The sequence below is a fragment of the Sinohyriopsis cumingii genome, chromosome 2 (assembly GCF_028554795.1).
Source record: "Sinohyriopsis cumingii isolate HCF-2022 chromosome 2, ASM2855479v2, whole genome shotgun sequence".
Lineage (NCBI taxonomy): Eukaryota > Metazoa > Mollusca > Bivalvia > Unionida > Unionidae > Sinohyriopsis > Sinohyriopsis cumingii.
The window spans coordinates 145,972,819-145,999,731 of record NC_142962.1 but is presented as its reverse complement, the minus strand read 5'-3'; the positions used below and the strand labels follow the sequence as shown (position 1 = coordinate 145,999,731).

The 26,913-nt window shown below is 35.8% G+C and overlaps 1 protein-coding gene and 1 long non-coding RNA gene across 2 annotated transcripts; one reads left to right on the top strand and one right to left on the bottom strand.

Annotated features, from left to right (window-relative positions):
* Positions 1–1,760: 1,760 nt before the first annotated feature.
* Positions 1,761–6,547, bottom strand: LOC149806024 (uncharacterized). The gene is made up of 4 exons (XR_016419841.1): positions 6,422–6,547; positions 4,616–4,720; positions 2,374–2,481; positions 1,761–1,994 (listed from the first exon to the last, which is right to left on the bottom strand). It is a non-coding gene; the product is annotated as an uncharacterized LOC149806024 (long non-coding RNA).
* Positions 5,680–25,543, top strand: LOC149806023 (noggin-2-like). Its single transcript, XM_089950873.1, has 2 exons — positions 5,680–6,910; positions 22,854–25,543. Exon 2 carries the CDS (start codon positions 22,873–22,875, stop codon positions 23,605–23,607), a length of 735 nt encoding a protein of 244 aa, XP_089806999.1. The 5' UTR covers positions 5,680–6,910; positions 22,854–22,872; the 3' UTR covers positions 23,608–25,543.
* Positions 25,544–26,913: the final 1,370 nt, after the last annotated feature.

The following is a 26,913-nucleotide window of genomic DNA, read 5'->3' as shown; positions in this document are numbered from 1 at the left end:
TAAATAAATACATGCATTAAAAAGGAAGTACTTGGAATGTCCTTAACATTCAAATCGTTTCCGTTCGTCACATTGTTCACGTTCATAATAAAAAAAAGAAGAAAATAAATGACCAACAAATTATACTCTATGGCCACAAGTCTCGGTTTATCGGACATGATTACTTTTTATTTATCAGTGCATTAGTAATTAGCTGATACAAACCTCGATATCGTTAGATGTGAGTCATCATGTATAATGATACAAGCCTCGATATCGTTAGCTGTGAGTCATCATGTAGAATGATACAAACCTCGATATCGTTAGCTGTGAGTCATCATATAGAATGATACAAGCCTCGATATCGTTAGATGTGAGTCATCATGTAGAATGATACAAGCCTCCATATCGTTAGATGTGAGTCATCATGCAGAATGATACAAGGACTTGAAGTTACAGTATGAAGGTGAATGTATCATTTCTATAGGAAAAGTGTTCCATAATGAACCAGAGATTTATCTAAAATAGGAAGAACGAGATCATGGAATAAAAAAGATACTGTTTGGAGAAAAAAAAACGGTGATCACAATTGTATGTTAGAGGGATTTGGTGACATAAGATAGAAACTCACGCAAAAGGCAATTTACCTTTTGTACATCATGCGACCATTTTGCAATATAACACGTTCACGAAATGGTAACCAATTCAACATGGAAAACATTTCAACGATGATGTGAGCATATCTGTTTTAACAATGATTCTCGTAATTTGTTTTGTAATTATAACAAGCTGATGAGATGCGACGTTGCGAGTATTCCGTGATCGAATTAAGTTATCCATATGCTTATAAACTTGTCCGTAATATCCGGACAAAAGGTCGACAGTGGCATGCAACGTGTCGTCACTCTATGTACAGACACGGATATGCTTGTAATATCTTGTCCCAATAAAATATCATCCGGTGATACATTTTAAAAAGATTTCAATTTCATAAAAGTGAGATACAGACACTAATAGCTAGATCTGTTTGCGAGAAATAGTTTAACCTCTCACCTACGAATTTGTGACCATTTTCTGGACCATTAGAGCAGCGTGTAGTAGAGCGAGGCTTAGTCCTATCTAATAAGATAACTTCTTAATCAACCTTTACTGTTCACGGTCATGTTTCCATTAATTGCTTATTGCCTCATTTCATTTCATGATAAGTGGCAAAAATTCAACACTTTTTATGGCAACACTAGGTCTATTTCTGTACAAAAGAATTCCCAATCATTCACTATCACACTGATTTGATAAAAGGGACTGCTATATCAGCGTTGTCGCCCTTCCAATCTTATCTGCCTTGCACCTCGGGAGGAGCTCTGGACTTTGTTTAGGTAGGTAAAATACTGTGAATTCCATGTAAGTATGTAGATGATGTTTGATGAGTCACTGTATTAGATGTAAATGTAGGTTGGCACGCGAGTTATTTTGAAGACAGGCTAATAGTTGAATGTAACTAAATGTTCCAATTCCAAGCTACATCCCTTCGATTAAATGATGATTATGAGGAGGAGTAGAATGATGATGAAAAGGATGACAATAATGATGTCGCTTGACATGGAAACGGCGATGATGACGAAATCAATGAGGAGGTTAACGGTAAAACAAGAAGAAAAACGGCAAAAGCCACCAGCAGAATGAAACAAAGTAAAGCATTTCATGAAGAGTGTACGTGTTCCGAAATATATGTCATCAAAATAAATTTATTTTATTTTCAAAGCAATAATCTAGATCTTGAATGAACATAAGTCACTTGAAGCAGCACCGCGTGTTTTGTTTCTTCTTTCTTTTCTTTAACACATAAGATATGTCTTGCCTGTATCAATCCGAACATATGTTTGAATCCTGAAAATGCTCGGGATCATTTCCAAATGCAATCTAGAGGATTATCTTGGAACAATGTTTCATCATGCGGAATACTTCAGTACACTTGGTACAATCTAAACAGCACTTTCGAAGATGCATCCTCCTTCCTGAAATATATCAACATTTGTTTCGTATCACCGTTCTGTATGTGTTTGAGGAATGATTCCAAAGCTTCCGTTTCAGATGTCGCTATTGAGCTCGACATATTTTCGGATATAAAATGCTCTGAAACAATATATACTCGGTCTCATTAACACTTTCTTATCGTCTTTACGATTATATGTACAATATAGCAATACTATATTCGATGTTGATTTCGCGCGTTAACAATAATCGATCGCAGAGACAGCAATAGAACTAGAAACGAATACTTGATAACAAGCCATTCATCATTACCGTTCCTATATCCGCATAACTAGTCGATGTTAATAACCGAAATTTTTAAGTGAAGATACGGTTTATTGTTTACGTAGAATAGTAACAGACCTAGTTAACTAACTCCTCACTTGTATGTGTCGTCAGATGACGTAATTGTCCTATGGGATTTCTGGACTGGTACTCTTGTTTCAGAAGACGTTACTCATCACAAAATGTCTGAAACATAGGAAAGGTGGATAGTACACATACATAATCTTGATACATTATTCACGTACATGCCCAATCAACGGGGTGGGATATCGACCGGACCTCAACCCCTAAGGGACCTCGGCTTTTTGCGGTTATTTAAGATCTCTTAAATACTCTGATTGTGCGTTTAGTTGTCTTTCAAATATTTATATAATAAATTGTATGGGCTTGCTTTGGCATTCGATTCATTTCAAAACTTCTATATAACCAGGGCGTAGGGGCCCCAAACTCGAAAGGTGGCTCAGGCCTTTCTCAACCTCTGAAAGAGCCTGTTTCAGTATTAATTCACTTATCATTCTCTGTCGCTAGATGGCGTGCGTGTATATACTATGATATCTCTCAAGCAATTCTCTGTTCAGAAGGCTTTGCTCACTGGTATACTTTTTAGAACAGGGGACCCAAAAGGCTACACAGTAAAACGTGCCTTGAACGACCAACACAAAAGTGGTCGCTCTTGAGAGAGTCTGTGCAGGATGACCTCTTTTCAATGTCGAAATTCAGCTGGGTTTCAACGAAGAAAAAAAACCCGCATAATTACAGAACATATCATTTTTCCATCATTCAAAGTTCTTGTTAAAAAGTTATATATATATATATATATATATATATATATATATATATATATATATATATATATATATATATATATATATATACACAAACACAAGTGTGTTGCTGTTGTTGTTGTTGTAGGGTTTAACGCCATTTTTCAGCATACGATAGGCTATACATGGCGGCCAGTATTAATGGTGGAGGAAGAACCCGGGAAAACCCCGGAAAGAACCACCGACCCAAGAGAAGCTACTGTCAAGCTTTCTCACATATCCACATTGGCTGAATCCAAGACTCGAACCCACGCAGACAGAGGTGAGATGGCAATGATCCGTAACGGAGAGCTCTTTAGACCACTCGGCCACTCGGGGCCCCCACAAGTGTGTAAGAGATACTCTAAGTTCAACAGATGAGATCCCAGACCTTAACACGTTCATCCTTGTGAATGAGTTTTACGATAGCAACATCCAAAAACCAACAGACGAGATCCCATAGCGCGTTCAGCCCATGGACGGGTTTTATGACAGTAAGATCCCTAAGGCAATAAAGAATAAAATAACTACGGAATAAAATAATGTGGAAAACACCCAGCAAAACAATCATTTAATACAAAAAAATAAGAAAAGGAAGTCATTTATCTTGGTCAATACTTACATGCGATTTAAAGCAGTAAGCTTTGCGCTTCTCCGAAAGCAGGGTGAACAGATTTCTCATGATGACATTATCGGCATTGTGCGACTATATAACAGACAAACAACGCGAACCTACGAACATTCTATGTAATTTCGTGACTAGTATCGTTTAAAGACATACTAGTTCATCCGAAACACTGATTTGGGAAAGGTTCGTAAGTCGGGTTACGGTCATCTGGATAGACCTCTACCCGGTAACCGTACTTATCTATTCATTTTTTGCGAGACTCGATTCGGAAAAATGTGCACTCCACCTGCAGGCTCAGCAATCGTGGTTACATATAATTAAATACAGACCTGTTGTCTTTATATCTGGTTGTAAGATTCGGTCATTCACTGAAGTCTTGAAATACATATTTTCAAGAACAAATTAGTAGCGCTTAGGATGTGTCTTTCAAGCTATTATGTGTGTGTGTGTGTGTGTGTGTGTGTGTGTGTGTGTGATTTAGCTTGTTAACGTAGCTTTAACAATTTTTCAGTCATATCGCTACGATGTCTGCAGTGTGGCAGTTTAAATTGATGTCTAGCACTGGGGCATCATGCCGCAGACATTTAGCATGATGTCCCATCCAGTCACATTATCCTGACACCAGGCCGACCAGTCCTAATACTAACTTCTTAATGTTGTGCGCCTAGTGAGGCAGCTGTTAGTACAATTATTAGAAGGCTTTGGTATGACTCGGCCGGGATTCGAACCCACGACCTCCCGCATCCGAGGCGGGCGCTCTAACCAATAGGCCACTGGAGCGGTCTTCAATCTCGTGCATTTATATAGTATACTTTTTCCAATCACGATGATTTTGGTGGTAAATGATAGGAGGCGGGTCATAGCATATGTCTATTAAGTCGAATTTTACTGTATGTCTGGAGGAGTAACACCAAGGTCATAAGCAGCTCTGGTCTTTGGACATCTTGTTCAACCGCTGGTCCCTTTAACACTCAATGAACTCATTTGGTCCAAACTATAAAAAAAGGATTGAAATCACAGAAAAATGTTATACTCAAAATGATCTTGTAGCTATGAAAATGCCCCGCCCCAACCCCAAACTCGGCAGAATGAGTAAATGAAAAAGAATACGGTACAATTTAGACGCTGTCAATCTAAGCTTAATTTGCATCGTATTGGTAGCTTTAGTAATTTCATAATTAAGTATTGTAAACTGGTTATGGCCTCTGATTCTCTTTGCAGCAGTAGTCAGAAGTATCGATTTTTTAATATCAGAAATAGATTTACTAAGAGGTCAATTTAAACCAAGGCTGCTTGTTTGCCACGAAAAATAGATAGAACTCAGCCTAGGGAAGCATGTGGGAGGAATCGTACCAATAATTAATTTCTGCAATGCCTCAGCCATATAAAAATTTTGTGGGAGATGCAGTGATTCAGGCTGGGTGATGGTAGTGCCACCATCACTCTCCTACTCCCTTTCTCCCCCGTAGACGGCAGGATGGCCGGAATACATACATATATTCATACATACATACATACATACATACATGTACATACATACATACATACATACATACATACATACATACATACATGTACATACATACATACATACATACATACATACATACATACACGCATATATATATACACATGATACATTCCGAGCAATATTCTTTTGATATAGAACTTGTGGAATGACAAGTTAACAAATTCGCATTTCAAAATTTTGTATAGCTGATTGAAATAGATGAACACACTCCAGCAAATGTATATTCCATTCCGCCAACCTAAATCAATGAAATTTAGAAGTTTGAAAACTTGATATCTAGTGTATGATCTTTGCGACCTAGCTTCATGCTATTGCTTGTAATACAAACTCCCGTCCCAAGATCTCAGTATAAAATTTCCGATTCATTCAGGTGCCCATTATTTCTCGCCCAATTCACGAATGTTGCTCTGTTATTTAATTCGTCTTGATGTTTTCTAAACACGCTCTTTCGCATACACCTTTTATACGACGAAAGTTAAGTGTTTCTCCCTGAACAATACCACGTAAAAGTTGAGAGCCATTCTAAACCTTCCATTAGGTCCCAGTTAGTACGCAAGAGACTTGTTTTCCACAAATCAGTTTTCTCTGTGGAACTATTAAGAAGGGAACCTATTTCCACTTCTGATCTGTAGTGGCGCCTCAAGATCGCACACTAGCGCTATAACCACGTATCAATTCGGCTGGCGCGTTTGATTTGTCTATCCAGCGTTATCCTATTGTCAATATCACACTCAATCGACAGGCTTCACAAATCTTGTTAGACTATATTGTAATATACTTAATCCCGCACAAAAGCCGCAGATTGCCACTCTACCTTGCCGCGGTTGGATTTTTTACTCATTTGTTTACTAATAACGGCATGCAGCGGTGTTGAAACGGGCTTTGATTGGCTGTCAAAGGAGAAAGAACGAGACATGATATTCATGTGAAATAGATCAGTGAGTAGTCGCAAGCCACGCCCATAGTTTTCACGTGGCCAGAAAAACTGATTCAAGTTTTACATAGAGACCAATTGACCGTACAACTTCAGTGTGTCTTCATTAGGCAACGACGGAGCGACTTAAGGAATTTCACGATGACTAAAAAACAACCTGTCACAAACACATTAATGTGCTACAAAGATTTATAATGGATAAAATCGGCGTGGAGCTTGAATATAGTTACCTGTCATTTGCTGTGAGCACTCCTGAGTCTGTATCAAAGAAAACTCAAAAGAGAAAAGCGGTAGACTTTTTGTTCTAACATCATGATCAACCGTGATTCTCATAAACACCTGTAGGAACAAGTTGCTGGCAAGGTGCTTCAGGGACCCTAGGTCTAGACAGTGCGGTGTAATTATTTTTTTTTTACTCCAAGCATATCATGTATTTGTTATTAAAATGAAGGTATAGCAGTCAAGGGAATCACTAATTGTCGGACCATTCATCGGATTCATCATGACGCACTTCGGCGCGTGCAAAAATATACAGTATTTACGATGCAAAGTCGAATACGTGTAAACACTTAATTTAGAAGCCAGGTTATTTGCAATACTTTTTGGGGACAACATTATGTGTTTAAGTTTATATACATCCATGGATTTACGTTTTGCCGGAGCTGAGAGCTGGAGTTTCAAGTACGATTTACAAATGTAGCGGATATCTTACATAAAAGGTGAGTCTTACTTTATTTTTGAGTCTCTGTAATATTATCAAAACTCTTGAGTTAAGGAAAAAAATAGGTTTCAGTTTTGTTGTCTTCTGTTAGATAATTCTAAGAAGATACCAAGCATTTAAGATACAAAATAGCCTTAAATCACAAGTAGGAATTGCTCCTAATTGAAAGTTTTTCGTTTTGAATTCAATGGAAGTTGATTTATTTAGTAAAACACTATCTCAGTTTTGTTTACGTTGTACTAGATCCAGTACGTAATTGCTTACTAAACAGTTTTTAAAATGGGTTATTCTATTGTGAATGTTTTCTTTAACGTTTTCCGGCCATGTTCTGGATCAATCTGCCATCTCCTCAGTTTGCATTGTGCTAAGCTCCATAGTTTTTACAATCTTCTTTCAGTCAAATTGGATCTTACATAATTAGATAAAATATTATCTCACAACCGAATCATACATGCAGCCAATTATAACATTGTCTATTGATATGTTTCGGAGTTACATGTTTTTCTGATAGGTATTTCATTCATTGAGCACCCATCATCATTTGCAAACTCATCCATTGGTTGATATATCACCGAAAACCTCCACTATCTAGTTACATAACGCAGGTGACACATAAAACATTTCTTGAAGCATTGTTTATGTTCATATCTTAATTGCTTTCACGTTAATACGTAAGTTATCTGCAGAGATCCGTTAATTACTTGTATGCGGTTCAGGTATCAAGTACAGGTGTGCCATTCGAAAGACACTGTCCGACAATGAGCTGCTGATTGGCTTCCCTTGTACTTCATTCATCTTTTATTTAACAAAGATAAAGACGAGCATAAACACAAGGCCATTTTGTTGTTATACGCCTACTTCCCTGGTTAAATGTCTTTTCTACTAAAGGGGTTCTTGTTTTTGCACAGACCCCGTGCTGTACTTCGGGAGACATGCGTCTGATATTCAGATAAGCAGTCGTGCAAATAAATGCTGTAGTTTTGCGAAACAGTGTCATGTTTATACCACCAGGTAACAATTACTGAGAAGAAAGAGGGGTTCTGTAAAAGCAACACATAACACGGTCAAAATCGGTATTACGTGCACGGTGAAAGTTGCGTTACATAACCAAGGCGAACAACCGGAATTTCTATCTTCCACATTGTGCTAGTACTTGTAAAATAAGTCATTGAAGACGGGACTCTATTGGAAGTCCTGTTTCCTAAGTTTCCAAATGGTTTACAGCATAGCTACAAGACTGATTCGCGCAATAAACAGGGCCCGCATGTTACCGCATCAACATATATTGTTTTAGTGGACATATTATTATTATTATTATTATTATTGTTGTTGTTGTTGTATTGCTGGATAGTTCTACACCATTGTTTTCTCCCATTTGAAACCTTACCTTAGGTGCTTTGTAAATACGGTTCACTGTTTGATACTTACAAATACAATCAAATCATTAAAAACCAGAGTGATATGCTTGTTATTCAGTTGCCCACTAATTGGCGGATGTATAACACTTGTACATATTATCAAAAGGAAATAATGCTTTAATACCTAGATAAAGGTCATCGATGATTTGTTGACGATATAACTCGCATCCTTTATACTCATTCCGTCTTTCCCTCTTCAAACTTTGATATATTGACCATCGCTTGCTACGGTAACGGAACCCTCTCTAAATACACAAATATTATTTTGTACAAACTCATTCTCTGCAGGGGTCGTTTTTATTCATACCTTCTTAAATAGCCATAAGTACCAAGTTTACAGAGTTTACATCCACTTGTCTTTGACATGATAAACAAAAAGCTTTACACAGGCCATTATCAAGGATAGAAACAAGGAATGAAAGTTTTCTTCCGATGCAAACGAACGCATTGCATGAAAATGTTCGTTCAGTTCATATTAGCAGACACGTCTTTTGTGCAATTTGTACAGGGCCCAGGGAGCTGGTTTATAACTGAGGTTTTTCTTGTGCGCGCGCGCGCGCACGCACACACACACACACAAACACACTCTCTCTCTCTCTCTCTCTCTCGATCAATCGATCAAACTTTTGGTGTTATTCTTGGATGGTAAACGCCGGGAGGTTTCAATAAATAGAAAGAAAGTTTTTTCCATGCAAAATTTTATTATATAATATTCACCGTCTGTCCTGATTTTATTGTTAAACGTAAAGAATCACGCATTGTGAAAAAAAAAAAAAACATCAATGAAGCACCTTAGACAATTAGACAAGAATCAATCAAACTTCATGAATTTCGTTGCGAGAAGAGAATACATGAGTGAAGTGTATCCTTCTATTCAATATTTCACATACTTCTGCAGCTTAAATATACATAAAAAATTCACTGTACTGTAAACATGTAGACAGAAAGCTTCTCATTAGCTTGTAATGTGTCCACATTACCGTGTATTTGGTACTATTACTTTTTGCCTTCTATTTTCTAAACTACCAACTTAATCATTGTATCGTTTTGCGTATTATCCGTTTAAGTAAGAGATAAATAAATGAACTTTGCTATTTCGCGTGATTTTGTAAGATACGGGACAGTCCTTGATAAATAAATCAGAGAAAAGACGTACATAAAAAATGAATAGCGTTTAAAGAAAATGGTCGATCATTCATATTAATTTATCGACGTCACCCAAACTGTATCCCTTTATTCGATTACGCACTTTGTCATAAATTAGGTAAATGATTACTCTTTTATTTGTTGAGACCATTTTGAATATGCCAAGGTATTACAACGTCTTTTATAAATATCTGGTGAATATATTTCCTCTTTTCTTTTTGCAAAGCCCCGCCTGCAAGTGCTCGTGCTTTTACAACTAACATCTGATCATTAAAAGAAAAATCATTGTTATGTTAACCCGGTCAGAACATTTGAGGCTTGTTTGCTTGCATATTTTCGCAGATGTTACGTCAAGCGGAATTATTTAATTGTGCAAATACTGATGGAAATGAGTTATGGACTATATCTGTCTCTATTCAATAGGCCACATGCCATTACTTAATAAACAGTCTGATAAAAAGTGAACTTTAAACGACAGTAAGGTGCCAATAAAGGCGCGTATAGTGTGAGATCGTGGTAGTGATAGAGAATTTGGGTGTCATCTGCCGCGGGTGAAATCTTGCTGGTGTAATAAAGACCAAACTAAGGGTTCCACATATAGTTTCTGACAGTCGATATATAGATACTGGAACGGTTAGAATACTGTCATTCCTTTGAAAGATATATAATAATACAAGTTTCTGATATAACAAACAGGAATACTTGTGTGAGAGAGTCTTGTTATTTGTACCACAAAATGTATCTTGTAATCTTATATCGATATACTACTAATATTTCTAAGTAAACGATATTCTAGTGTGCATGGACAAAGGGTGCTATTCGGCTATTTAGTTTCATTTGTTACAACAAATATATTGACTTAAAACAGGCATTTCATAAATCTATACAAGACTACGTTGTCGTCTGCTTTCAGATTATCTAAAATGGATATCTTGGATTATACACTTAATTTAGTATTTGGTTTCAATTATACAGAAAAGGTTTCTTTAAATCATTTCTCTTTTCCTCTCGTGCTTGCACACAGCGGCTCATGATCGCCTGGTGTATTTCATACAGTAAGTTGATTCGATACGGTGTGCCGTAATGTCAGGTGACACATGTATCATTGAGGATTCGCTTGTTCTTTGATACATAGTTTTGCTAGACCCACTGCAACAAAACCATTCGGCAAGCTTCATTGATATCTTTTGTTCGAATCTTGAGTTGTGAAGAATACGGAGCAACATCGTACGTGCAAGGTATCGTCATTAAAATGTTCAGGCATTGGTGCCTTATTGATTTCACTGAAATTTATGTCACGGAATGGAAAGGCCACTTTTAATACCTCTTTTAGTAAAATTGTAATTGTATAAAAGAACAGACACTGTATTGAGTATGACGGTATCAAGCAGCGCTCATGTGAGAACGGTCCATTTTAAGGCATATAATCTTTATGTAAAACATGGATCTTTAGTATGCGGTATGGTAGAGCTCTCGTATGATAAAAGTCCACTTTAAGGCCGAAAATAGGCATAAAAAGGGTATTGAGTGTGATGGTATGTAGCAGCTCTCATACGATAAGTCCACTTTAAGGTTTAGATCTGTATAAAAGTTGTGTTGAGTTCATACTCCAATGTAAGGCCTAAAAGCTTCTGCCAAATCGAGTGCATACTGGAACTGCATGCATATCGAATCGCTCCATCAAGAAACAACACTCGTATAGTAGATGTTTATTTAACTCCATCCTTACTGGTATTGTGTTTTTTTTCCTAATGTGGCTCATTAGGTTCTTTTTTCAGTGCATCCTTTATTGTTGTAGCAATTGGTGCTATGACTATAGGATGGTAGATTACTGCCATTGTTTGTATTCTTCAATAAGCGCTTTTATAACTCAGCTACGATGACGATCAATTTAACGCATTTAAAGCCTTGTATTAATGATACATTTACTCTGAAACACCTGTGTGTCCAAATAAATTTTAAAAGTGCAATAAATCAAAATTGTATATCGCGTCTTCTTGACATTATTTAACCCATTCAGCAGGAAAGAGAAGTTCTATTCATTGACTTCAAGTGCCACTAAATCGTGTTTGGGGTCATCTTAATGCAGACGAGAATTATAACAAATCTGGAAGAACAGATTAATAGTCAGAACGGTTCCAGTTCACTTTAATAATTCATGTATACAGTGCGAGAGCCTTTATAACTTAATCACGTAAATAAGAATGAAGGACTAGGTTCTAAGTTTCATAAAAATTAGATAGTAGCTGTAAAGGAAGAAACTGTTATCAAAAAGAAACACACACATACACACACACACACACACACACACACACACACACAGAAGGAAACAATAGCAGCAATATTAAATGGCTCATTCATAAATGGCTCATCCTAGACTGGAAAAGGAATTTAACTTTTATGACCTTATTATGGAAACAAAATAAGGGAAACCATTCTCTAATATTTGAATAGGGTAAGTCTCTTTATTGTTCAATGTGATTAAAATCGATATAAACATAATAAGTAGATGTTTCAGCCATTTATATAATAAGTAAATCTAACGGGGTCTGATAAAGGTTTATGCGCTGGTGGGCGACCTTTACAATGTTCGGTTAGTTTTAGTGATCCGTCTAAAGTGTATACGATGTTACCGAGAGGCTTCGTGTGAAGCGTTTTGTTCCGAATGTTTATCACTTTCATAAATGTGAAATTTGTAATATGATTCGTAAATCGAAAGATCAACAGAACAAGAGATCGTATTGGTGTCTGTCAGACACCTAGCTTTTCATAAGATTGCTTTATTTTTGTACATATTTTCTTTATAAAAACAACGACAATAATACTTTAATTCAAATTTGAATCCTTTACTCAGTGAAACCTGCGAGCAACTTAAAGAATAGATCTTGTCATGTTTAATATTATTACAGTGATTCCTTGTGTTCGTGATTTGCTTGCACACCAGACAAACAGAGACAAATTGTCAGTATCAGAAAACATTAAACTTTAATAGTCTTCCAAGAACAAGACTCAAAAGGATCACGATTGTCAGGGATACATTCTCAGGTTAGCATTTGAACACATTGGATGATTTAATGTTTTACAAGTACAAAGTAAATGCAGCTGTTGTCTTTGGATTTGTTTGTGGTGGTAACGAGAAAAATATATTTGCAAATTTCAATAAAGAAATTCTTAAGCTATATTAATAACGGTTTCTGTAATAAAAGAACACCGTACACCCTATTAATGTTTTTTAATTCTATTTACTACCTCAGAGATAAAGAAATGTATATTTGTTTGTTGAAGTACCAATCACAGTTGTTGAGGATGAGTACTATTGACAGACATGCTTATTCTTTTTAGGAAGCAGTGAAAGGTTTAACAGTCTATGCTTTTGTAGTTTGATGCAGTCACAAGGCTTTACAAATTTACACTTTAATTAACGCCCATTGCACTGGAGGTTCCAACAACATCAATGATTAGTTCCCAACCGCACAAGTGTTGGCGTACTGAATTTTGGTCTTAGAACTGAGGAAACCAGGAATCTAGAAGGAAGCCGCCCACTGCTTGAACATATCAGGACCTGAGATCCTAGCTATCGAAAGCGAACGTGTTACTGCTGCACTTTTTATACATCAAACAACACGATGCAGATATCCACACACGTTTGCAAAGCGTTAAATGCATTAATACACTTTTTAAAATGAAAAGCTGATTTTAGTGTTGCAGTTATTTTAAATAAAAAATAGAATAAGTAAGAACTTTGTAACAGTGAAAAATAGTATCGCAACATAAAGAGAAAATAATAAAAGTTGTCTATTTTCTTATGAAGCTGTTATATACTACTTTGGAGAGAATAGTCTTTGCTGTGAAAAAAAAAAAAAAAAACACTAAAATTAGATTGAAAGGTGTACCATTAATAAAAACAATCTCTGATATGCGATTTTAAAAATGGATTTGTACTGGTCAAAGTCACTCGAAACGAGGTCCCTTCCCTTCCCCTTCCCCATGTTTTGCGAAGTTTGGAAGATGCTGTTGGCATATAGCATATTCATGTGTCCCAGGCATTGGGAAAACTAGGAACGTATACTTCAACAAACAATAGTCCTCTATGATTCATAGGAATTCGTGAAAACATAAGTTGATCTTTCACCTGAAGTGAAAGCTTCCTGTTTACATTATGTCGCTTTTAATTAATGCCGCATGTCACATTTTGTCCATGACAATTGAAATATATAAATTGAGAGTGACATTTTTGCAGTATGGAATAATAAGTAATCGTACTAGATTGCTAAAGATGGGTCTGTAATTTAGGTTAACTTTGCAAAATTATTTTTGTTCAAAGATTTTTATCTTCAGCAGAGGAACTTTTCGTTAAAACACGCCCCGGATATAAACAATGTAAACCAGTTTTTTTAATTAAGTTTAGGGCTTGTCCATACTTAATTTGAGTGTATTGTATCATTATTATAATATCCGCTGAAAAAGGTATAAACTTGGTCCACAGGTCACCTACCATGAAAACGAAGTTTACTTCGTCCAGTAGGTTGATACGAAGATAAAAAGACTGTATATCATTTTTTTAAACTTCTTTAGCAGTTCAGGTTACCACTGAATCCAACTCCCATTCCCGCCGTCGGTTTTGTTCTTTGATCAGTTGTATAGAATGTGCATAAAAATATGCGTGGAATATAATATATTCAGTATTTTATTTTAAAGTGAAAATTATCATCAAGTACTTAGTTGTAAACAGAAATCTGCAGAGGCAGTAGTTTTTCTCAGAATTCTTTTAACACAATATAACATTGAATTGCCAATTTACTCTAGTCCTTTAGGTGTTATTTTTCTGGCAGTAATAAATTTCAAGGCAAACTGGCTTATCTGGCCGTATTTTCTTTGTACAGCTTTTTCGTTGCAACTCATAATCCCGTATTATCTTTGTTAAGTAAAATGTTTCAACTGTAACTTGAGTTTTTCAACGGTGCGATCTGAAATCAGTTAATGTGTCAACATTGTGCATACTCCACAAAATATTTCCTACACACATTGCCAGGTAGTCTACGCTGAAAACGAATTGAATATCAGTTGGAAATTCAACGTATACATAGAAAGGACATTTCTAGTTTGAATTATTCGAATATTGCACAGATTACCTTTAATCAAACCGAATCGCTTCTCTGTCTGTAAAGGTAATTGAGTTAACTGATATTCCCCCAGCCCCGCTGCCCCATTGTCTGGACTTCTGGGCCCCGTGGAGACAGCGAAGGACCTAAATCCAATTCACCTTGACATATCGATATTTGACTGGCCTGTAATTAGCCCAGGGCGAACTGACACGATTACAGTCGCCAGCTTCTCGTAAGAACCGCTTTGATCAAGCTAATTTGTCATGGAGTGGTCAAGATTTAAATATCGGCTATTCGAGACCCATAACTTGTCAATTATTCCCGCCCCGCACCAAAATTAATACCGAATCGATATCATTATCCTGTATAATGTCGAGACATGACGAAGGTTCGTTGAAGTGTGTGTCTGCCAGTTATCGTAATTTTACAACCCGTTGTATGAACTTTATTTCAATTTATGGGAAACTGATACTCAGTATCAACGTGATAAAGTCATTTAGGTTGAAGCAATGAATTTGTTTTGATTGTTTCATTCTGGTATAAAGAATTTAGCCAATCACGATATAAACAAATCAGATACAAATTAATGCAAGCTTGAGAAAGAGAATGATATACCGCTTGATTGTGTCTATTTCCTCTTTTGTCCTAATAATTTACATTTTCTGATCTGCAACTTTAAAAAAAATATTTATTAGTTAATAATATAGAAAGATGTGTGTTTATATATACTCACGCACACACAAACAAACGAGAAAGATAATTATCCTGTAATTGCTGAAATGTGACTCCACTAAGACAAAACTTGACATCTGCCACTTGTTTTACACGTTATCAATTGTCGCTTTAACTGTATTCCTAGAAGTAGTACTTACGCTCATTATAGTTCTAAATATCTGCATGGTCACACTAATATATCAGATTATATCCTTTATTTACGAAGTATGCATTTAGTCGAGAGGGTATCTGGGTTTGGTGCGTGCAAAGAAATCACGGGTAAAGAAACTAGCGAGAACAGATTCAATTCTGATTAAGGGATGAATGATAATTTCTATCCTGTACGATACTATTCTTTTTCCATGTATGAGTAACAATATATTGTTTTCCACTTCATTAGTAAATTATTTCCTTATATCTACTCAAAAACGTACACTTATTGTTATTATGTCTTTTTAAGTTAAAAATCATTAATTTGCACGGATATATTTCTTTATTAGATGCGATTAACGACTTTATCATTACATCGATAAAAAATAATTCCAAATTTTTTCAATACTTTTAAGGCAGGGACCTTTTTCAAGTTTTGCTTGTGTCCATAATTCTACAGATTGTGTATTTTGTGAAACTAATGGCACCTTTCGAACAAAATAACATGAATAAGAAAATTGAAATGGGCCTAAATTTGGAAATACAGATTTCAATATTATGCATAATGGCAGATATATTTCCTAAATGTGAAAGAGGTAGTTCCAAAAGTGATTTTGCTACTGTGGCGATAACAGTGGTATCCACACAGTGACGAATATCATTTTTCTCCCATTGAAATATATAATTATTTCATTATGAAACATAATATAAAACATCGTTTCGAAACACAAGAGCTTCCAGAATATAGCATTGTTTCCAGCCACAAACTTTATAATACATTTTCTAGTCACAAATAATGCTCAAACAGCCAACAGAAGTTATATAATTTCCTCCATCATTTGATTTCGGTCATCCAAAGTCGAATAACAAGACACTGCAATGTGTTTCACTACATCATCAACAAAGAGGACTCATCCTCGATTTTTTTTCAGTGTCATCGACGTCAATCAGTACCATAATGTATCCACTCCCGTAAGACAAATCAACACGATACAACCACTTTTATAAGATAACGCAGCGGCCCCGGGGGTTCGAGCGATCTAGGACGCTCGCCTTTACAGATCACTCACCCATTTCACCTTCCAGCGTGAGTTCGTGTCTCGCATGACCGACGTGGATATGTGCGAAATCTTACACGTAGCTGCCCTTGGATAGGTGGTTCTTTCCCCATCAAATACACTAGCGTGAATAGAACGCCTATAATGTGCTGAAAAATTGTTAAACACCACAAAATGGTATGATAAATGAACACTATATATCCAGTCCTCAAGACAAATCCGTACCATATATCCATTTCTATAAGACGAATCAACACCATATATCCGTTCCTATAAGACGAATCATCACCATCTATCCATTCCTGTAAGACGAATCAATACCATTGGAGATGAACAAACACCGTATATCGATTCATATAAGACGAATCAATATCATTTGGGATGAATCAATACCCTATATCCATTCCTTTAAGACGACTCAACACCTTCTATCCATTCCTATAAGACAAATCAACACCATATATCCCATTCCTGTAAGACAAATCAACGCCATATATCCATTCCTGTAGTACGAAGTAATACCATCTATCCATTCTTATTAGATGAAGCAACAAAGGTTAGCTTCCATAGTAGAAACCTGTCAATCTTGTCATGGATTTGATTGAATCGCGATGAAAATCGTGTCCAAATTGTTCATTTTTTCGGATGTTACCTCGTTTCCATGTCAATAAGTTTCTTTGTAATAATGCTCTTCCAACATCTTTTATCCGGAAAATATACCCGTGAATGTGAATTAGTTTACAACCTTAGTAAATTCATATTTTTCCAAAATGGTTTATGTGTCTGATATAGAACATTTGTAATCGTGATTTGTCACGTAAATTATATTTCCCGTATTCTAGAAATATGATTCTCTCTACAATCTTGTCACACGAAATCCCACAATATCTTCAAAAGCATATCAACTGAAAGTCCTCCAAAAATAGCAACCGAAAGCCCCCTCCAAATAAAGAATAGCAATAAAACTCACCCAAAACAATAGCAACCGAAAGCTCCCTTAACTATAGCAATAGAAACGGCCCGACCCTCACAAAAAAGAATTGCAGCCGAAAGCCACAAAATCACCCAAATCTTGTAGAGCATATCACTAGTCATCCTTCACAGAATAGCTACCGAAAGCCCCCTAAGCATAGCATGTGAAACGCACACAAATAAAAGCAACGAAAAAGTCCCACAAAAATCAGCAATTTAAATTTGTTACTATATAATTCCAATGTCAAGAGTCCAACACATGCTATTTTGAAAATAATGGATGCCTTGTGACAAAATTTTTGAAATGTATGAATGAAAATCACATAGCTGTTGCAACATAATCCATTGTTTGTTTGGTTTTATCTTGGCCCTATATTTAGTTTCCATCTTGGGCATTAGCCACCAGTACTGCCTACAGAGGGCGACAATTTCTTTCGGTTGGTTGCAAACTTTTAATGGAATTATTCTGTCTACAGAGTATTGCGATAACTGATAGAAATTGAGAGAGAGAGAGAGATACAGACAGACAGAGACTGGCGATCCAATTTTCCTAAATGAAAGTAGAGTTTTGTTAAAACGTGTTGTAGAGCACGCTTGTTGGGTTTCTTCCAAGTTAAGAAATCTGAACTACGTCTGGTATTGTCGACTTTGTTACAGCTAAAAATGTTCGATTTTAATATCTTCTGGCTTCTCGCATTCGCGATTAAATAATAGTTTCAATTGATGATGATAGTTTATATTTGTTTCATCTGAACTTTTGAAGTGTAATTATTTTAAAGGTGTTTCATAAATCGCATTCTTTTATTTTCTCAAGTCTGACTTGCTTTCAATTGTTTAGAAAAGCTTTTACTTTGCAAGAGAATTCTTGCTCGGTTGCATGCTATTTCCAATAATCCATACGGACTGTGAAATATGCGCCATGAATCTTAAACCCTGACCACTTGTATTCAATTAAACTGAGAAAGTCTAAAGCGCGAAAATGTGATCGTTATTCTTTTTGTAGAGCATTGGTAGAGGTTGTTCGTTTTTGTTTTTGTTGATTTAACGACACTTTTAACACATTCTTGGCTATATCATGCTGAGCAAATTGGAGCTAAGAACCTTCCCCACGGACACTGAGAGGCAGCCGGCCCAGGCTGGCCTGGGCAGGTATCCAACTTGAAACCCATAAATAACGAATTTAACCATCTACCAAATAAGCTGTCGCTATCGTGTTTCCCATAATGAAAAAGAATTCAAAACATTAAATGATGGTATGAAAGAGTATATTTCAGTTAGATTGCCCGTAGTTATATATACTAGCGTTACGAATAGCTAAATCCTGTCCTCCTCCGATATATATATATATATATATATATATATATATATATATATATATATATATATATATATATATATCAGGCTGTATTTATATTTAACGTTGTGTGTAATTAGACGTGACACACATGTATTGCCCAAAAGCATCTTTTGCTTTTTTTTGTAGTACGTACGTATAAATTTTACGTATAAATTAATCAGTTGCATACGTAGAGACGAAAACGAAGATAATTACAAACTACGTGACAAGTCTAACATACCTACTTCTTTTGTCTGACATCTCATACCGTCTTTTCGATATGACATTATGACATATACAATGTTTCTAATGGGAATAAAGTCTCCAATACACTAGTATCATTTTACCTGTGGTAAGAGAATGTTGATATGATAAAGGGACTTCGAACCACAATCTCTTCTTACCACAGATGCGCGCGCACACACACACACACACACGCACACACACACACACACACACACACACACACACACACACCGGACCTCAGGACACTGATAGAAATCAATATATTTGTTGTACAGAGTAGAAGCGTAGAAGGACAAAATCCAGATATCGGCCGGGGTCAATAGATGATGGATCACGATAACTCTAATTATTTATCTGCGATCATCTTGGCGTGGCCGACCACCTCAGTTTGAGTTATTGTATTTACATTATCGCCATACGTCATCCTCTGTAGACAGAGATATGTGGGGCATTTCTATTGTGGCGAGTTAGCCCCGGTTACCCGTGTATTGCCTTGACCGTAGCTATCATAAAGAAAATGCAGTATGATAAAATGATACCCTAGCGATGACGTTGCAATATTGTAAATAGAATTTGCGATTCTCAAACAAGAGTTTTTACCTGTATCGCAAAATACCGATATCTTGTAGCTACTGTAGAATCAAAAGCACAATGAGGTATCAACTAAAGACGAGTAATTTTCGTGTTTAGATCTTGACATTGACTTCTCTTTCGCAAACATGGTATTATTAGAGTGTATGAACGTTCTGGTGAATGAGGCGGAAGTAAAACACCTTTTAAAATTTTATCTTAAGTATCACATGTTTGAAGTTCGCGTTACATTTGCAATCAATAAAATGAATTCAATAATATTCATACTTTGAATTAAATTCCACATGAGAAAAACGAGTAACTTTAACATCGGTGCTTACAGTATTGCAAACGTCAGAATTACGCTGCAAATTCAAACAAATGCCATTGTACAATGATCTTGATGGCTTAGGAATTAGACTCACATTATACGTATATTTTGATTTACCGCTAATGAGCTGTGTCACAATGCATTAATTAACCATCTGGACAAGGTCGGCATCTTTTGATCCTAAGCGAGGCTAATCCAAGTAACGGAGTCCCCGATTATCCAGAAAAGTGAGAAGAAAACTGAGAATTTATATCCGCACAGAGAAGAGGAGATTAGCCGTTGAACGGATTATAAATTGAATTATACAGTCAATATGTGCTTGCTTTATCTTTATGGTCTTCATAATTTGTTTTCCAATCGATTTTAATGATATTTACAATGAACAAGTATCTTAATTTTCATTATAAATTTGTATGCATTCCACTGTATAGACTGGGTCTATAATAATAATAATAATAATAATAATAATAATAATAAATAACGTTTGCAATGGATGAAGCTTTAGCCTGACTTGGATCGTATCTTTCAGTCGATCTTAAAAAAGAATTTCTGAAAATGAATTATATATATATATATATATATATATATATATATATATATATATATATATATATATATATATATATATATGCTGCTTACCGTAAGCAGTGGAACTTTTGATGACTTGAAACATAATACATTATCTTAACATCCTACACTCGAATATTTGTTATCACTTAAAGGACTGGTTTAGTTCTCGACTAGTGTGCCACACTCAAATGACTAACTCAGTTAATGAATTTTTGATATCACTTAACGGATTAGCTCAGATTTTGACTACGTGATATCACTCAAAGTACCATCTCAGTTTTCGAATACTTGGTTGCACTCAAACGACTAGATCAGATATCGAATACTTGGTATCACTCGAAGAAATAGTTCATTTCTTGGTAATGCTTAAAGGACTAGCCCTAATTTCTTACAGTTTCGTGAATATGTGCACAAGGGGTGGGGATGGGGAGTAAATCGTTCTCAACATTTTGAAGATAAAAGGGTTGCTTCTCGTGCGTCCTGAGCACCCACATTTTTTACCCCAGCTGGCCGTATTCATCTTTCTATGTTTGTTGAACTGCATCGAATTCAATTGCCTTACATTGTCAGACTAACGTCTTGAACAGCCGTAAAACTGTGTCTTTTCAACTATGCATGTGCTGTACATATAAACACAATAGTACATTTATTCTTCATATTTCCTTTATCAAAGCTTGATACTTTTTAGTGTCATATATATTCATGTCTTTCTTTTCTGACTCAAATATTTATTTCCAGTTTCGAGATAACGTGTCATGTAGTAAGAAGCTTGTTTCAAGATACATTTAAGAATTATGGTCGACTATTTTCACTTTGCATGCAAAAGATGTTTTAATATAAATGGTTATTGTATATTGATGATCCTGATGCAATAATGCCGTTGAAATCGCCCACAGATTCGATGTTGAGTAACTTAAATGCTTGGAGTTTCATTTTTTCACTCGAATACTTGATGTTTATTGTACTGCTTACATTACGCCGAGTCACCTTGTAAGCGATCAGTCTTACAATTGACCGAATAAAGATGACGTATTTTAGGTAAATATTGGTTGAGTAATCTTCGCTCTTTGCAGGATACAAGCCATTTCAAAACGTAATACTTCTTTAGCCCATTATATCGTTTAATACATTGTTAACTACTTTTCAAATCAGTTAGCATCGAATTTAGACTCTATCCATACATATTATGTGCAGTTTTATTTGGAAGTTTTTTCTTCTGTGACTTCTTGCAGATCAGAGAATCTTGCTTCCAGCTAAAGCTAAAATTCCATCTATTATTTTGTAAGGAATACAAGTCGTTTAAACATGAATGATTTAAAGTTTATGACTGCCATTTGTTTTTATACGCCGACGTGTCGTCGAAATCTATTTACTCTCCTATTTGGTAACATTTTACTCCATATCAAGGGGATTTGGATACAAAAATATTTAATAGATTTATAAATAAATCTAAGATCATTTCGTATCACAAAGGTCAAGGACATATTTCGTATCATGTGTGTCAATGTCACATTTCAAAATCTTATTATGAATGTTTGCAAGCTTTAATACATCATCAAAGTGACTGGTTTAGCGTTAATAATGCTTCCTTAGTGCGTTTCTTTATGTCTTGAAACGCCACGTTTCAACATTAACTAAACATTCATAGCATTGTCACATATACAGTTATGTATGAATGCAAAATAAACAAAATACTATAAGGACAAGGTACGCTTGGAATAGAAAACGTTCTCGAAAATGCACTTTACTTGAATGATCACATAAGCTTATGCATGTATCATTTATTTATAACTTTACCACCTGAGCACAGGATGACCTGTGAGCACATGATAAAGCTAGGCATTGTATTATCAGAGGTCAAGCAAAAATGCTGCTAGACTACAACTATATTAGTATGCCTCACCATGACAGCTGTAAAGGGAATATAATATTACCCTAGTCTGCCCGTCTATAAAATTACATTATTACATTTTGTATGTTTTATATAACTTACAAATACAATATTAATTTCATTTTTGCGAATTTGCAAGAAATTCAGAGCTACTTTGCGTAAAATGTTTGAAAATATGTTGTCTTATTGAATTTAACATTCCTCTAAGCTTTAGAGGAAAAAAATCTGATAAATATCAGCTTTGCTGTTTCTTTGATAATACTAGTAACACACTGTATATGAGTTTAGTTTTCTTTAAGGGGACATGTCTTCTTTCTAAATAACCTATATTTAATAACGCATTTTCTATGACTTTATATCAGAACACAAACAAATATAGTAGCTGTGTTTGTCAAAGTATCTAAATAAATGGTCCCTTTATTCTTATGTTACAGGAATAGGAGGAGAGTGAAAATGGATTTCCAAAGAATTTTGTTTCTGCTATCCCTTTGGGTTTCTCAGCGAGTGGAGGGATCTCATTCGTTCCTGGGACTACTGAAAGAATCTGACTTCGGTGATTCCTCGCCAAACTCTCTTAGCCACAGGGGCAATACAAGGCCCTCACCATCTGACGAGTTACCGGTTCAGGGAATTATTGAGAACCCGGATACACGATTAAATCCACCGGATGAAGATCTGAACTACAACTCGTTAAGACGCATTTTAGGAAAAAATTATGATAAGAATTTCATGTCAGTTGTAAGGCCGATAGAAAGTATAATAAAACCCAACGGGACACTGGTGTATAAAAAACGAAAAGGTAGGCCTATGGGCCGAAAACCTGATCACATAAAAAAAATTGGTTCACCTATCAAATACGGAGGCGATGCACGTGCTTCCGGACTAATTGTAGGTAGAAAAACTAAAAAGAAATTCCAAAAATATATTTGGAATTATACACACTGTCCAGTATTTCATGTGTGGAAGGACCTAGGAATCAGATTTTGGCCCCAATGGTTTCGGGAAGGAAGGTGCTTTCGGGGTCGTTCATGTTCTATACCTCCAGGCATGCAGTGTCGACCAAGCCAGTCGGCAAAGAAGACAATTTTAAGATGGTACTGTAAACAAAACATAGAAGGGGAAATATCAAACTGTCAGTGGATTCCAATTCAGTACCCCGTCATCACAGAATGCTCGTGCGCGTGTTAATTCTCTTTCACAGGGGGCATATTGTTTTCTTCACTTTGCAGTAATAAGAGAACGATAAAATTGTGCCATGTTTCATGAAACATGAGAATGACAAAATGTGCTGATCTTGCATATTTTTTTTAGTAATTATTATTGTAATGTGATATGGATCGGTGAATTCCTTCTAGAATGTTGGACCAACATTAGTTTCTTTTTATAGTCTTTGTGAGAGTGCGTTTTAACAGGTTTTAGATGATGGTGCCCACACAAATGGTATGCCTTTGCATGTGCTACTGCAGTTCACTAAGTAGCTAGAATATCTAGGATATAACACTTTTTTACCCCCAGTGTATTAGTGCAATAAAGAGAAAACAATGTTACACACTGGATTCATATTCTTAGCGCCCTCTGTTGGACTGTGAGAGATGCGCCAGTCAAATCTGTCATAATGTCATTTGCCGATGTAAACAATGCTTTGAGTTAATTGAACTCCACAAGAATTTCTTTTATCTTTAAGAGCTGAGTGTGCTCTTGTATATACGTTTGAGAGGATTGTAGAGCAACAAGGCCGCAAACACGGCTTACCTTGCCGAGACCTCTGGTGTATTGCTCGTGACATACAATGAATCTGTTCCTGGTGCCAGTTAGGTATGGTCCGGTCGGAATGTTTGGCGCCCGTACTGGGTTGTAGTGTGTTTAATACACGTAGAGGAGACGTATTTTCTTATATGTATATACAGGTCTATTTGTATATATATATATATATATATATATATATATATATATATATATATATATATATATATATATATATATATATATATATATATATATATATAATGTTCTTAGGTAGATAGATGAGATACACGGGCACGACTTGTCATCGTTTGGGTAGTCAGAATAGGATTTTTGTAAAGCTCGTTGCATTCATAAAATTCAAGCCAACAGTCAACCTTCACACTAAAGAACATAATGCGGTTAACATATCTTCTCATTGGTAGTACCTCTAATATAAATGCTATCTATAACAGACATTATGGAGACGTTGAGTTGTCAACAATTTTATGTAAATAGTTTTGTCGTATGCATATCTACCTCATCGAAGTGGCATTTTGTGGATAGTAGTGCCATTGACCTAATTACAGCTGTACCATTCCGCCGCAGTCATTGCATGTTCGCTATATTATTGGTCCTGATGGAATGTAACCCTGTTACAGTTTAAGAAATGAAACTTGATAGGGAAATGAAAATCATTCTGGTCGGTTTTTGGCGTTTTGCACAATATTATTAGACATTTTGACGCACTTCTGATCTGAATGGGCGAGTATATATAAAAGTTGAATGAATTTTGATACAATGAGCCAAAGAAGATGATATCGCCTAATGACGACTCTCACGAATGACCTTTGACCTTTGATTGTATTTTTTCACACCGTTTGTCACGGTACGATGACAATCTCAGAAAGAAACTACAACTAACTTAATCATTTTAAGATTTTTATATTGTCTAGATTTTTTTACATCATGGATTTGACAACATTTTAGTGAATCCAATACTTTTGATTTGTTTGACGTTTAAAGATTAATCCGCTGATATATTCATCATATAGACAACATTACACTACATTTCTGTTACCTGTTAATACCCTTATCTTTAAACTTTGAATAGCTTAGCTATGGTCACAACTACTTATAGACTTGCTGTCATGCTTACTGTCAAGCTATGTAGTTGGTTGCATATGAAGTGTTGCTTTGCACTGACAGTGACGACTAACACTACAAATCTCGTCACAGATGCCAAGTGATTTCCTTGGCACCTGGTAGGTGAAAAGTTAAGTAAGTCAAGTGTACCCGAAACGATTGGCGAAGCGTATCCTAATAAGTGACAAATATCAGACGGTCGACCCGCAGTTTTATTTATTGATGTCAATTAAAGCGAATAATTTATTCTAACAAAGTCTTTCATAGTTGTTCTTTTGTAGTTTTCATTGTAGGTACAAACGATACGCCGTTAAATGAAAGAATTTCTGTTCTGTTATAGTTTGCTTTCAGACTAGATGGCGCTTCATCAAAACTCCCTGATTCATTAAGTGAACTCAGGATCATTAGACATAGAGTTAAATACGCAACAATTTGTGTAGAGATCGTTATGACACGTACAACACGATATACAAAGAAACAAAATGAACGATGGCTGTCTTTAGCTGTCTATTTTCCACTGAGCAATTTAACCACATATTTCAAAGAATTGGTAAGAATTATGACGTGGAGACTGCAGTAAAATTTAATTGAAATTTTTCTTCAGCAATGATTAGACGTAAACTGTACAACATGAACTCTGCATTGAACATTGATTTTTGACTTGAAAAAAAGTCTCCACTTAAAACATGTACCTTGTTATAGTAATAATCGGTTTCAGGTCAAACTGACGAAAATAGGGTGACCGCAGATGTTTGATAAAATTCCATAATTTAAAACTGTTGGGCTTTCCCTGAAGTTTGCGGGTAAGATTTCGAAAGTATTAGGCCTGTATGTTTTCGTTTAAACTAACTTTGGAAAAATCCGTTAGATCTTTTTCTGCTCTAATGTTTTTGTTTTTGTTTTATCAGTCAATATGCACGCGCGTATTTAACTTTACTTACGGGAGATATGCCGGTTTATTTGTTATTAGTAATATATCGTTCCAGGGGTAATTCACCGAAAATTCTTTTTCCACCGAAATCCACAGAACAACAAAAATCTTATGATTTGCAGGGAAAATGTCAGCAAGTTTTGACAGTGTGAAAAATGAGAAAACATATGCATTTCAATTTATGCAGTATTATACATGATAATTTTTAGCTCTGTCTCCGCTTTCTATAGACAATTTGTGCAGAAATTAAAGCTTTCTTGAATAACTCGATTCTAGCCCAGATATGGGTGAATTTCTCCAATTTCTATGCATGCGATTGGTTATAACCACTTGAGCTAAGTGTAACTTGAAACGTGTACATGACTTTATGAGTACGTTTAGACGCTTAAAAGTGACACAAAACAAATAAAGGCATGCATAATGTAGTAAATATAGCTCTATAAATGTCTTCCCCTCCCATGTTACAAATTACCAGAGTTCGTCGACTTAAGGCGTTACAGACGTTGAAAGCATAGAGGTAACAATACACGTTTCTTACAGTGATACCCAGTGCCGGATTACCAAATAGGCAGAGTAGGCACCGGCCTAGGGGCCCCACGACCACTGATAAAAAATAATATTGATAAAACGTATTAGGAGATAATTTGCGGGGGGGGGGGGCAATATTTCGACTGCCTAAGGGCCTAAGGGCCTCC

Bases quoted from the DNA above. Each gene is read 5' to 3' on its own strand.
- LOC149806023 (XM_089950873.1), top strand. From the start codon at position 22,873: ATGGATTTCCAAAGAATTTTGTTTCTGCTATCCCTTTGGGTTTCTCAG.